This window comes from Neopelma chrysocephalum, unplaced genomic scaffold, assembly GCF_003984885.1.
Source record: "Neopelma chrysocephalum unplaced genomic scaffold, ASM398488v2 Primary Assembly neopelma1_24, whole genome shotgun sequence".
Taxonomy (NCBI): Eukaryota; Metazoa; Chordata; class Aves; order Passeriformes; family Pipridae; genus Neopelma; species Neopelma chrysocephalum.
This window is the reverse complement of record NW_020897693.1, coordinates 34,912,788-34,925,959: the sequence shown is the minus strand read 5'-3', so window position 1 is coordinate 34,925,959 and position 13,172 is coordinate 34,912,788. Positions and strand designations below refer to the sequence as shown.

The 13,172-nt window shown below is 56.3% G+C and overlaps 1 protein-coding gene across 3 annotated transcripts in view; it reads right to left on the bottom strand.

Annotated features, from left to right (window-relative positions):
- Positions 1 to 2,678: 2,678 nt before the first annotated feature.
- TMEM63C (transmembrane protein 63C) overlaps positions 2,679 to 13,172 on the bottom strand; it is a 32,343-nt gene continuing 21,849 nt past the window's right edge. For all 3 annotated transcript variants that reach the window (XM_027672363.1, XM_027672352.1, XM_027672372.1), the window contains exons 6-24: positions 12,317 to 12,354; positions 11,761 to 11,903; positions 11,399 to 11,450; positions 10,856 to 10,964; positions 10,360 to 10,433; positions 10,175 to 10,255; positions 9,915 to 10,035; positions 9,663 to 9,796; positions 9,322 to 9,444; positions 8,635 to 8,788; positions 7,966 to 8,072; positions 7,059 to 7,145; positions 6,468 to 6,533; positions 6,187 to 6,349; positions 5,862 to 5,967; positions 5,494 to 5,661; positions 5,105 to 5,220; positions 4,870 to 4,941; positions 2,679 to 4,790 (exon numbers count right to left, since the gene is read on the bottom strand). In XM_027672363.1, coding sequence (XP_027528164.1) covers positions 4,578 to 4,790; positions 4,870 to 4,941; positions 5,105 to 5,220; positions 5,494 to 5,661; positions 5,862 to 5,967; positions 6,187 to 6,349; positions 6,468 to 6,533; positions 7,059 to 7,145; positions 7,966 to 8,072; positions 8,635 to 8,788; positions 9,322 to 9,444; positions 9,663 to 9,796; positions 9,915 to 10,035; positions 10,175 to 10,255; positions 10,360 to 10,433; positions 10,856 to 10,964; positions 11,399 to 11,450; positions 11,761 to 11,903; positions 12,317 to 12,354 — 2,127 coding nt within the window. In that variant the 3' untranslated portion in view covers positions 2,679 to 4,577. The remainder of the gene's footprint in view (positions 4,791 to 4,869; positions 4,942 to 5,104; positions 5,221 to 5,493; positions 5,662 to 5,861; positions 5,968 to 6,186; positions 6,350 to 6,467; positions 6,534 to 7,058; positions 7,146 to 7,965; positions 8,073 to 8,634; positions 8,789 to 9,321; positions 9,445 to 9,662; positions 9,797 to 9,914; positions 10,036 to 10,174; positions 10,256 to 10,359; positions 10,434 to 10,855; positions 10,965 to 11,398; positions 11,451 to 11,760; positions 11,904 to 12,316; positions 12,355 to 13,172) is intronic.

The following is a 13,172-nucleotide window of genomic DNA, read 5'->3' as shown; positions in this document are numbered from 1 at the left end:
GTTCTCCCCATGATACCATGTTCTGCCTCTGCAGTGCTACAGTGTGGTGCTGTGCATTCTGGCCTCTGGCTCTCTCCATCTGCTGGATGAGGTGAAGTCCTCCCCATTCTTGCACCCAGCAATGAGGGATGGAGGACCCAGGCCTGGAGGGAGGCACTAGCTCTGATGGCATGATATGGGGCAGGAGGGTTTGGGAATGGGAATGTCCTCTTTGCAACCCTGTTCTGGGGCATCAGCCTTCAGCATCGTGGGAGTGTGACACCTTCTGGCTCTGTGTGACAAGTAGGCAGCTATGTGATGGGTGGGGTGTGGGTGTTACTGCCCCAAGCCATCCCTGCTCCCTCTAGCTTTCCCAGCTCCTTGACTTCTCCTTTTCTGTGCCACGTTTTGTGTAACTCCGGAGAGAACTGAACTAGTCTGTGTGCCTCTTATACCCAACTGTACTGTTTAATAAAGAACAAGAGTGAATCTTAGCCCTTTTTGATGCCTTACGTTTATTTTAATATAAAAGGCCCAAGCAGGCCAGAAAAGGAGTATGACAGAGGGGTTTACTGGTTTCTTGTTGGCTCTAGCTTTGGAGATACTGGTCACTGGGAACACTTTTGTAGTGCAGCTAAACTGACGTGAGAAGGCATCCAGCAGCAAATACCTGTTGGAAGTTTTTGAGCATGGTAATTGAATGGGTGGGCAGCGGAGGGGCTAGCAGAGACATCCTGCTACTGATTACTCATTGCCCTTCAACTATAACAGTCTCTAATGGAATTAGAATCTTAAGCAATCAGCCTAAAAATCCCTTTTCTGTTGTTCAGCTGGTGCTTTTGTTTTTTGGCATAGCATCAGCCCACCTGGTGTTGGTCACTGGCTGCTGGTTGCCAACAGCAGCAGAGCATGGCCTCACAGTGAATTCCTGCCTTCTCCATGCGGCATCCACCCCGCCAGCTGGACTGCAGAGCCACCCCATCAGCCTTGCCCAGGGAGCAGCTGGTGAGGATGCAGGAGGTCCTGTCTCCTCCTTCTTGGGCATGTTCTAGCTTTGACATGGTGGGTTTCCAGCCCTGGGAGAGTTGGGCACTTGATGCTGAAGAACGGTGCCTAGAGTGGGGAAGTCAGCTCAGGGTCTGTAATAGCATCTCGTAAAGGCTGGAAATCCCAGCCCTGGCACAGGAAACAAGGGTGAACAACCTGGGAAAGCCATGCTGCTCTGCCTTGGGGAATGTTTAGGAGGGGGCTTGTTCCACGGGGCAATGTGTGAGGGGCTGTGAAGGGCAAGGAGAGCAGCAGAGATCTTAATGCAAAGAAATCCCCCCTTTAGGTCACTGCTAAAATAAGTTTTCCAGCTCTTCCTGGCCTTGGAGTGCAGCTGCCAGCCTCAGGGCTGGTGGTGGGACCCCAACTCTGGTGCTGCAGGGAAGGGCCAGGGCAGCAGCCTCCAGCAGCACCCTCATCTTTGACTGCCTGCAGCAGCATAGCTGTTTGCCACAGCTCCCACAGACTGCCCCTTTGCTTTGGCTGCTGCCTGGTGGGGATGCTCCTGTCACTGCCCACCATTGGCTGGCACAGTGGGAGACTCCATGCAATTGACTGGCCCTGGCTGTGAGGGACTTCTGAGTGTGCAGGCTGCAATCAGGGAGTAGGTTTCTGAGGGCCAGCATGGCGGAGGTGCAGCGTGATGGGGCTCACACAGCCTCCTTAGGCTGTGATGAGCTTTCCCAGTGCAAGGGTCAGGAAAGCCATGAGCCAGAGGCAATTGCAGCCCTTGTTCACAGCCAGAGCTCCTGCCCCAGCATTTAGCCCCGTTTACCACTCATTACAAACCAGGGGGGCCTCTGTAGGGGTGTGTGATGCAGGACTGGGATTTTAAATTTTCCAGTTTTTCACCTGAAAGAAAGCCCTAACCATGCCTTCTGCCCTGTGCCATAAGCCAGAGTGGCCAGGCAGGGCTCACCTCGGAGGAGCTGTGGAGGAGCCAGCAGGAGGGACCTGCTGAAACCAGAGGTAAATCATTCAAGTAGGAATTCAGGTATAAAGAGCGAGTTTTGGGAAGGATGAGGGGAGTAAAAGAGTACTGTCTGCTCAAAATCTAGAGAAAGACTCCAAAAATGTTGTTTGCTCCCTTCTGTGGGACTTGCTGGTGGGCAGATCACCTTTGGGACCATCTGACCCAGATGGGATGGGTCCCTGCTGCTCCTGCTCCTTGATGTGGTCCCAGAGGGGCTCCAGGCCACCCTCCTGCTACCTTCAGACAGTGTCTGCACCTTTGCTGGTGTTCTGAGCCAGCCCTGCCAATGGGGAGAGTGCTGACAGAAGATGTGCAGGAAATGCACATGACTGTCCCAGGGTTGCACCCCATCCCCAATGTAAGGATGGTGCTAAGGGCTGTGCCAGTCTATCTGATAGGATACAGTGAGGTGCTCTCCTGCTCCTATGACTTTGCTGTTTCTGTCCACTTGTTGGGGTTTGTTTCTGTGGGGGCCGTGATGAGTGGCAAGGTGTCTCGAGGTGGGGTGTCCAAGCAGTTTCCTTGCCACTGAACCCTCTGCAGAACATCCCCAGGCAAGGTCAAAAGCAGTCCACGGTGGGAAAAGGGGATGGAGTACTTCTGCAGGCTCCACTGGCGAGGGTTCCCCCTATACTGGTGCCAGAAAAGACAGGTTGGGGTGACGATGCCAGGCAGCAGCTGGGTGAAGTCATTTTATTCAAGGCACGGTCATAGCAATAAATCACAAGAAGGTACAGACCTCTGGCACATTCCTACAGTGGGGCAGCCAAGGGCAATCAGACCAGCAGCCTGAGCTCCTGAGGACACAGTGCCACTCACAGGCACTTGCTTCCACCCTCAGAGAGGCCACCAGCATCCCCCTGCCCTGTTTGGGGCTGCCCCTGGAGCAGGCAGTGGCTGAGCTGTGGATAGCCATGGGGGCATGTGGGCAGGAAGCCACCAAACCCCTGGGATACTTTTTGGGGTTGGGAGGGAGCAGCTGAGCTCAAGACTTACCCGAGGCAACTGCTTGGGTAGATAGTGTGCTGCAGCCACTGCCCTAGCATGCAGGAGCATGGGTGGGACTGGGGCCATGGGGTTGCCAGCTGGCTGGGCTGAGACCCACCAGCCTCATAGGAATGTCCCAGGGTCCACTTGAGTTCAACTGAGACCCACAACTTGCTGCTGGGCTGTCTTTTAAATCCCCCCCTGCCCAGATCTGGCACACTATGCCCCCCCACCAGTGGCACCACTAATGCTGAGCAGCGCCATGGCCGAGCACCTGCCTTCGTACAGCAGCACTCACCACTCCGGCAGCCCCGGTGCTGGCAGAGCTGCACTATCCTCCCTTCCCCACTCCAGGATGGTGGCAACTCCAGTTGCTCTGAAGCTAGCAGAAGAATCAAGGACAGGAAAATCAGCTCTGAGGCCTAAGAAGGGCTGAGCAAGGAGCCAGCATGCCCAGGTGGGCTATGGCGGGAGAGGGGCTGAGCAGGCTGAGGATAAGCCCTCATCCCCAGGGGCCACCACAGATACTCTGGCCAAGCTGGAAAACTCCAGGGATGCTGTCTGGGCAGGAATCAGCGCACTTACACTAACCACAGCAGGACTCACACTCGAGAGGCAGTGTGGCTGCTGGGGGAGCATCCCAGAGCTGTGGATTGTGGGTGAGGGCAGGCAGGATGTGGTGGACCAGGAAAACCTGGAAGTCTGGGTCCTGCTAGCCCTCACCCTGCTTTTCTGTTGCAACAGGACAGAGCCATGCTGGGTGTCATGGGCAGCCCCAGGGAGAGTGTGAGCACGAGGGGGATACTGCCAGGGGAGAGGAGTGACAAGGAGCTGCTCTTGTAGCCATTAAACAGACTTGTCCCTTGACCTCCCACTTCTCCCCAAGAGCCCAAGGGTGTAGGCATAGTGCAGCAAGATGGAAGGATGGGGTGAGAAGATGAAGAAGAGCTGGGCTTGCATTTGATGCCTGCCTTGGGGCAGGGCCACTGGTGCTCAGGCAGATGTAGGAGCTGCCCTGGGCACTCACCTCCTCCACCAATGCACACGCATGTCAGCAGTCCCTGCTTTAATGGGCAAAGCAGGGGCATGCAGCAGCCTGGATGGCCAGCAGCAGGGGAGGTAGTGGGATGGCTGCCTGAGCAGTGGGTGGGTGGGGTGGAATGCAAGGGTTAGAGGTGGCCGTTCCCTGCCACTGAGGACCCACAGGACAGTGTGGTGGTGGGCACATTCGTCTATGCTGTCTGGGCTGCTTCATTCTCAAAGAGGGGCAAGGGCCTCCCTCCTGCCCTGAAAAGCATGGCCTCTCAGAGAGACTCTCCCTATACTGCTGCACCCCCTCTTCCCCACTGTAGGCTGGAAGAGGTAGGTGGGTACAGGGGGACATTAGGGGGCTCAGCCAGTCCAGACAGCGGGAAGGACCAGCAGAGCCTCCTGCCACCTCCCATGCAATAGGTCTCCCCCTCACATCAGTCCTGTCACCCCCTGTGCCATCAGAGAGATGGCCCCCACCAGCGCTGGGAAGGCTCCTTCCTGCCCCATGGCACATCCTTCACTCTCAGCACGTTTGGTCCTCAGCCGGCAGCATGGATGTTCACTGGTAGCGAGCCTGGCTCTCCATCACAGGGCCACTTTTGTACTCGCCCTCCACTGTCTCCAGCTCTGTCTCAAAGCTCTGCAGCCCCCCATCCTCCCCATCCTCTCCTGGCTCCAGATGGTTGCCCATGGTGCCATAGGACTGGTGTGCCGGAGAGGCCGCTGGCGTCAGACTCAGCTCAGGCTCCTGCAGGACAGTGGCCACAAAGAGCTGCCCGGGGGGCAGTGGGCCATCAGGACACAGGGGAGCAAAGGCAGGAGTCAAAGCAGGGCTGGGGAGGGGTACTCACGTTGGAGTTAGGGGTGGAGGAAACACTGCTCCGCTCCACATCATTGAAGCTGCCCTCAGACTGGTCGGACATCTGAGGAGAGGGAGGCCAGGAGGAAATAGTGCTTTGGGAGTCCCAGCTTTGGCTGGAGACAGCCAAGTGCCGCCTCAGACTCCCCATGGCAAACGCACCCTGGAGATGCAAGGAGAGGATGCAGTGGGGTGAAGGAACAACGTGGACAGCTGTTTGCACTCACCTGGTAGCTGGAGGGTTTCCGTGGCTGCAGCTTCTTCAGGCAGAGGCCAAAGAAGGAGAAGATGATGCAGGAGAGGAGGACCACAAAGGTAAAGAGGGTGACAGGCCGGGTGGGACCTGGAGCACAGAGACACTGGGGCAGCACATGAGCCTCCAAGAACCTGCTACATGTCCAGCTGAGCCCCCGGCTGATGCCTGCTTTGTGTCTTACAATATCTCTGCCCCCTACCCAAAACACTAGCTGACACCTCCCTCAGATGCCAGGTCTCCACACCACCTTCCCCCTTCCCATCCTCCATGCCATGCCAAACTCAGGGGTGACACCAGTGGCTTGCCATCCCTAAGCATGACCCTCAGCAGTGGCAGGGCGCAGCCCCGAGCTCTCCCTACCGAGGCGCAGGACAGAGAAGAAGAGCAGCCAGAACATGCAGAGGATGGGGGCCACCACGACCTGGCTGATGGCGGCCACATGGAGGCGCTGGTTCAGCTTGGTGGGGATGTACACGTAGTAAATGTTGTACCGGTCAACCATGTGCTTGAGCAGCATGTAGAGCAACCCTGGTGGGACAAGAGGGGCCATTTGGGAGGAGGGCAATGGGGACAGCCAGGTCACAGGGACAGCAGGGCAGGCCCTGGGGATGATGCCCAAGAGTGCCCTCCTGTACCATGCAGGAAGCTTGCACTCCCATGCCCCTGCTGGTGGTTGGGACAGGCTGTTCTTGGTGCGGCTGGGACCACGGGCACAGGATCACACTCACCGAAGGGGACGATGATGGGGCAGGTGATGCTGTAGGTCATGACAACAGAGAAGATACAGCAGGTCCAGGCATACTCTAGTCCAAACTGGAACTGGTAGGCTTGGCTCTGGGGCACAACCAACAGAGTCATTACTGCCTCTGCAAAGGCTTCACTTGCCTTTGCACCCTGGCTCACAGGATTGCCTCATCCCCATTAGCCCCCAAGGGGAATCCTGACGAAGTCCCCACAAGCATCTCCACAGGACCATGACAGCCTGAGTTTCCAGCAAGCATGTCTTGCTGTGCTGGGGGTTGTGCAGGCTCAGATGTGACCAGAACCACATACCCGCTTGACATGGAGCCGTTCGGGCTCAGACTTGGCAAAGCAGAGGCGGGCAGTGTAGACAAGGAGGCCTGGGATGCGCAGCAGCTCCATGGCTGTCCCAATTAGGCTGGAGGTGACCACATAGTTTACAAAGAAAGCGCCGTTGTCTGGGAGGAAAACACACCTGTCCCAGGGACAGAAAGTGTGAGAGAATGCTTGGGCAGGCAGCCAGGAGAGCTGCTGGGGGTTGACAACAGGTGCTCCCGCTTGCCTGGGAAGTTTGGGAGCTTCCTGCTACTCACTGGAACTTGATTTCGGCTTCGTCCAGAAAGTGGGTGTCGAAGAGCCAACGGAAAAACAGGTCCAAGCTGGAGTGGAGAGAAGAGGAGCAGCTCAGAAAGGGGGGGAGCTGCAGAGCAATGTGGGGGACACACAGTGGGCATATGCTTTCCCCTGCCCTGAGTGGGTAAGACCCTCTGGACCCTACACTGCCAGAACAGCCCCTTCTGCCACACAAAACCACTGTGGAGTGGGTGCTTGCCTCCTGGACAGCCAGGATTGCTGTAGCTGGGGCTATGCAAATACCTGACCAGGTCCTTTCAGGGTCTGCTGAAGGGCTGTTCCCAAGCAGCAGCTCACCACCACCAGCACCCTTGGGTCAGGTGTGGCAAACTGGCAAGCTACTCTACGCCACTCCTCCACAGGGAAGCTCTGTCTGTGACCAGCTGTGATCAGCTTGGCACTGCTAAAAGGTGTTTTTCTCCCCAGAGACTGCTGTGTCCCAGTGGCAGTGGGACTATAGCCCTTTGGGGCTCGCTTGCAGGGCTGAGGGGCCTGGGTGTGATCCTGGCAGCTAGGGAGCAGGGAAAGCAGCACGGCAGGGTGACCCATACCTGCTCAGACCCAGCGAGGGCAGGACGATAACCATGAACACCAGGAAGAAGAAGCACTTGTGCATGGTGATCTGATTTTCACTTGACCTGTAGAGAGGGGAGAGAAGAAAAGAACATTGTACTTTTCTGAGGAAAAGCAGCTGGTGGGGCAAGGGGCTGGGCTGGGTCTTGCTCTTCACCTAGGAGCTACTCCCAGCCCCAGAAAGGCATGTGCATTTGTTCTGTGCATCTACTGGGGCCTTGAAAAGCATCTCCCAGGCCAGGGGGTGTCACTGTGAGGAATCTGCTGTAGCGAAAGCTCTTGTATTCCAGCCTCTCACCTCCTTCATCCTTGCCCTCTCCTACCATCCCTGCTAGGGTAGACACCCAACAAGAGGCAGATGGGTGTATAGAATGGGTCCAGGAGCCCCCATTTCCCCCAGGAAAAGGAAGGGAGCTGGTGACAAAGCACCTGCAAGGACTTTTTAGACCAGGCACAAAGGTTGGGGCCAGTAGGGGGTCAAGACAGGAGAGCACATTGTAGGAGCTGGGCAGTTTCCTCTGCTAGGAGACTTTCAGCATTCTGAAGCCTTGGAAGGTTGGGAGCATGCCTGGGATGTGTCAAACAAGTCAGGATCATGGCCCTGCTGCTGCCAGTCCACCATCACATCACACCTTTCACAAACTTCTTCAGACCCATCTTAAAACCATCTGCCTTTGACAGTAGCCTGGAAGCGTTCAGGACTATGGGAAGGAAATGGCTCCTTTGGGCATGGACTTGGGTCTTTTTCCATGGAGAGAAACACCTATGGGGCTCTGATGGGGTCTGCTGCTCCACTGCCTGCCTCCCTGCAGGTTGGGTCCCCCTTCCACTGAGGTTCCTCCCATCTATGGCAGCCCAGGGGACCGTGGAGGCCAGCCCCGTTACCTCGTCCAGTGAGACTCGAAGAATGCTGAGTAGTAGACAAGGAAGGGCAGGAAGACAGAGAAAGCCCAGAGCAGCAGCGTGGGGAAGAACTGGGTGATGATGGGGTTCTGTAGGAGGAGAGATGCCAGACACTCCTCAGGGGTCCACCAGAGCACAGCCATGCTGGAGATAGCTCCGTGGGCCTCCTGGCACAGGATGGTGTGTGCAGCAGGCAGGCTGGGGCATCCTCTCCCTGAGCAGGTGCATTTGTGTCAGGAGAGAAGAGCCTGAGGCCAGCCAAAGGCACCACAGCTATGCTCTGAGCCCCAGTGCCCACCCAAAAGCTCATAGGTTAATGAGCAAGAAGGAGATGTGCTGGTGGCAGCTCCTAACATCTCCTAGAACTCTTCCCAGACCTTTCCTCACGCATGGACAGCAACCTGCCCACCCTCATGGACACTGGTACCAAAACTCAGGTTTGTACAGGTGCCCCAGGGCTCTGCCACTGGAAACACAAGGAGGGGATGGATGGCAACCAGAGGCATGACCACTCCTTGTCTCTCATCAATGCCCATCCCAGTGATGGCTTGTCTTCTTGGGCCAGTGTAGAGCTGGTACCCTATCCTTCTCACAGACAAGCCTGGAAATGGTGACCCTTTAGGAAAATTGGCATGGGGTGCCAAGGACTACCTTGAGGCTCTCCACAGGGTGTGTGACATTGAACATGTCCATAGTGTTGACAATGATGGCTGGCGTGGTGAGGAAGAAGAGAAGGACGAACAGGCAGATATTAAGGAGGATGAATCGCACCCACCAGGATGTGCCACGGACTGACAAATTCTCCCTGTGAGAGGAAAACATGAACTTGACATGATGCAGAAGAAAAGCCACATGTCCTGGGCCTCCCAACATAGCTTCACAAAGCTCTGCCTCCTGCTATCCGCACCAGCCATTCTGGCACACATTGTTCTGAGCTCACCCTCTTCCCCTCCCAATGCTGCTGTGCTGTCACCTGTAGAGCCCCCTGGATCAGAGAATAGCCACAGAGGAGGTCTGTACCACCAGGGGGCTTTGGAGTCAGGCTGGAGAAATTGGAGCCTGGCAATCACCCCAAACTTCAGCTGGCTGAGCCCTGCCATCCTTGGGGTGATGACCCCCGTCACTCCTGCTGACTTCTGCTATGGCAACAGGAGGGATTGTCAGCTCCTGCCACCCTGGGAAAGTGTTCTGTAGATATGGACACATAACCATATTCTTCCTTACAGCTATATGGGCTCCCTATAGCTATGGGCACGGGCTCCTTATAGCTATGGGCATGGGTTCCCACCACATCTGCTCGCTCCCGCTTCCTCCCTCCCTGCAGCCACAGGGGTTCACCAGATGATATCGCTGGGTGCAGGGGCATAGCGAACCCCCCAGTGGTGTGACTTGACCACGGTGGTGACAGAGGATTGCTGGGGGTGCTTGCGGCAGCGGATGTGGCTGTAGTCCTTCAAAATCCTGCAGGAGCAGGGAGCCAGGGGTCAGGTCTCAGTTCTTGTGAGACCCTTCCCGCAGTCCCAACAGGGTGGCTATCTCTGCAGATGGCAGAGGCACAGACGAGACAGACCCACTGCCTGGCTTTGGCCGGAAAAGCCGGCAAGGTGCCCCAATTTCCCAGCAGTGGTGGCCACCAGGCTGCGGGATATCCCTGTGTCTGTTGCATAAGGGGCACTCACACAGCTGTCATCCTCTCATCCTGGAAGGTGACGAAGGCCATGTCCAGTCGTTTGAGTGTGATGCGGTTACGCTCAGCATTGAACTCATCTGTGAGCTTCTCCTCCAGCTCCCCATAGTACTGCTCAGCATCCACCTGCAGGAGCAGCCGGAGCTCTGCTGCGCTTGCCGAGCTGGGGCACAGGCAAGCTGCCGTGCTCTGCCTTGCCCGTGGTACATGTGTGCTGCTTGCAGCCCTGCCCATACCCTCCTACCTGCTCAAAGCCACAGAAGCGGCAGCAGAAGATGCGGGCACAGGGGTGGGTTTTGATCATAATCTTCCCCTCTTTCTGCGCCTTGGTGGTGAAGTAAAGCCGCCCCTTCATCGCCTTGCGCCTGCCAGGAAGCCAATAGGGGTGAAGGTCATGTGGGGAGTGGCAGACATACAAACAGAAACATAGCCTGGGGCCACTGACATGGTGGGCGGGAGTGGTACACTCACCCACAGAGGCAATGTGGACGTGCAAGCACTCACCTCTCTGCATCCAGCTTCATCAGCTTGCGCACGTCGAAGCAGAACTGGACGTTGGTGATGGTGCAGCTGGGATAAGCCTCACTGCAAGCACAGGGACATGTTGGCACCAGGAGCCAGGGCATGGGGACAGCCCTTGCCACCTGCCTGCCACTCACGCAGCAAGGCTGTGGCACACCGCTACTCACTGGAAATGCTTGATGATAAGGGAAGGGTCTGTGATCTCCTTGGGGATGTGGGTAACCATCAGTGTCCGGGCAACCTGGGCGAGGAGAAGGGGCAGAGGGGGTGGGTGTACAGGGAATCTGTGGGACACATCACTGCTATTCTGCTCATGCAGCAGCGAGCTGGGGCACTGACTGTCACCCCCAGGCCAGTCAGCACAGGACTCTTCAATGCCTCGTCCCAAACCCTGGGGGCATAGCCAGACAATGTCATCCCCCAGACAGATGGAGACAGCAGAGCTTCTGTCTCAAGAGACAAGACAGCAAGAGAGAGAGATCTGTCCCTAGGCCATCAGACTTTCTCCAGAAGCTGGCAAAAACCAGCTACATCTTTCCCTGCCTGCCCAGTCCCAGGCTGTTTCTAAAGCTCTCCCTACCTACTGGGACCAGCATTTGTGCAATGCAAAAAGTTGTCCATTAGCGCTGAAAAGGCAAGGCTGGAAGAGGAGTGGTTGCTCACCTTCTCATTCTCTCTGTATTCTAGGTGGACAGAGTGGTGAGCCATGCAAAGAATGGTGAGGATGAAATAGATGAGGGCAAAAATGCTGTGCAGCCACAGGAGACGGTCTCTGGAAGAGGGAAAGAGGGGATCAGAGAGAGCTGTGGTGAGCACATGGCATGGGACAAGCCTGGCACCCAGCACCTCACCCATGGCCACCCCCTCCACCCAGTAGGACCTCTCTGTGCCAGCTATCAGACCCCAACCCCAGGGACTAGAGGGGCAGCACCCAGGGTGTAGGCCTGGTGCAAATGAGGCCATGCAGCCCCGAGAGCACTTCTGCCACCAGTGGAGTGCAATGAGCAGTACCAGTGTGTTGGTTGCAGTGGCTGTGCTTGCGCACGGTGCAGAGAGACACAGGCGCTACTGTGAGCGGCGTGCCGCTCACATGGACCTCTGCCTGTCCCCAGCACAGGGCTGTGGTAAGTGCTGTGCCTGTGTGCTCCCAGCAATGCCCACCACAGCACCAGCACACACAGCTCCCCTGCATGTGGGAGCACCTACTGTGTTGGGATGTTGGCGATGGTTGTCCGGCCAAAGTGGGTGGGATTGTGTCCTGCAGAGGAAGAGGAGAAGCAGAAGGTTAAGGGAAACCAGTACAACGTGCATGTCCGTGTTTGCAGGTAGTGGCTCTGGTCTTTGCTCCCTCCTTTTCCATCTCCCAGGTCCCTGCCAAGTCCTCACTGCCCTGAACTTCCTGTCTCTTGTGTTCCTCTGTCCTCCAGCTGATGGTGGGTTCCTGCTCCCTCGAGGGCTTCTGACAGAGGGGTTCTTCTGCCTTTTGTCCCAGAGGTACAGTGCTTGCCCCAAGGTTGGGAAGCTTGTACAACACTCCTGAGTCATTCCATAACCAGGGAAGCACCTACCAAGGAGATCCCCTGAGAAGTTGACGGGCAGGATGACAGCCACGGAGAGCACACAGACCAGCATCAGCAGGACCAGGAGGTGCCGCTGGAAGGAGAGGTAGGTGGTGGCATCGATCCCACACTTGCTCTGAATCTCCTCGTCCCTGGGGAGAGGCAGGTGGGGGTGAGTGCTGGTGGTTCCTCCCCACCACCTCCCACCACAGGAACTGCTCCAGTCTCCAACAGCCCATACCAACTCATGGCATCCTGCCTATGGCACAAACGATTTAGGCACAGAAGGAATGAGGGAGAGAAGCAGCCCTTTGGATGCCATCCCATTACAGGACTGGTTCCTACCACAAGAGGTTGAAGCCCTTTTCTTTGGAATAGGATCTAGGGGCCAGGGGAAACGCAGAGGTGAGCCCTCTGCTCTCTCTTCAGGGTGGATATTTTAGGAGGGCTCTCCTCTGCCGCTGGTCCCAGCAGCTCTGGGTGATGGGCCACAACCTGTGGACACCAGCTTCCCAGGGGTGGGCAGCAGTGGGGCATGGCCATAATGCCAAAGACACACACTTACTTCATTTGGTAGATAGAAATGAGCCAGGAGCAGAATCCCTAGAAGGGAAAAGAGTGAGGATGAGATGAAGGCAGCCAACCCCACCTCTCCAGCAAGGAGCTGGGGCACAACATATGCTGGAGACATACAGAGCTGGTGCACTGCCTATGGCCAGGGAGATAAGCAAATGGAGGCAGTGCCCAAGGCAGCTCAGCGATGCTCAGCTCAGTGGCAAAGGCAGCTGCCTTGGGAGGAGCAGGAAAAACACAGCCCAAAGAGCTGGTGGGAAGATGAACACAACCTCTCTTGAAGGTGATGAGAGCCCTGAGGGACCATGCAACCTTCCTGAAAGTGGTGATAAGAGAATTCCTGCGAGCGGGAGCTGGGGGTCTGCTGGGGCAGGAGTGTACATGGACAAGGAAGTCTCCCTGCAAACATCAACCAACAGGTCATAGCTGTCAGGTGCATATTTTTGGCTGCAGAAGGATTTGCAGAGAAAGCTGAAGTCAAGCACTAACCCATTGTCTCAGGGGTGACTTCCTGGACCTCAGCTTCCTCTGAATATTAAGGAGCATCTCTGTAACAGGCTCCTGGCTCCCAGCTGCTCCCTCCTCTGCCCCTTTCCTGACAGTCCCTAACATGCAATGCACTTTTTTGACCACTACCAAGCGCTGAGCCAGCACTGCTGTAAAGTGATACTGGACAACCTAAGTTCTTGTGTAATAGCTTATTCCCTGTCACCATGTATGCAATATTAGGGGGTTTTCTCCCCTACACATTATTTTATGTTGTACAAACACTAGCGTTCATGCAAGTTCAAGGTGCCTCTGCAGTCCTTCTGGTCATGGCCGTGCCAAATAGCACTCAGCCATCTGGC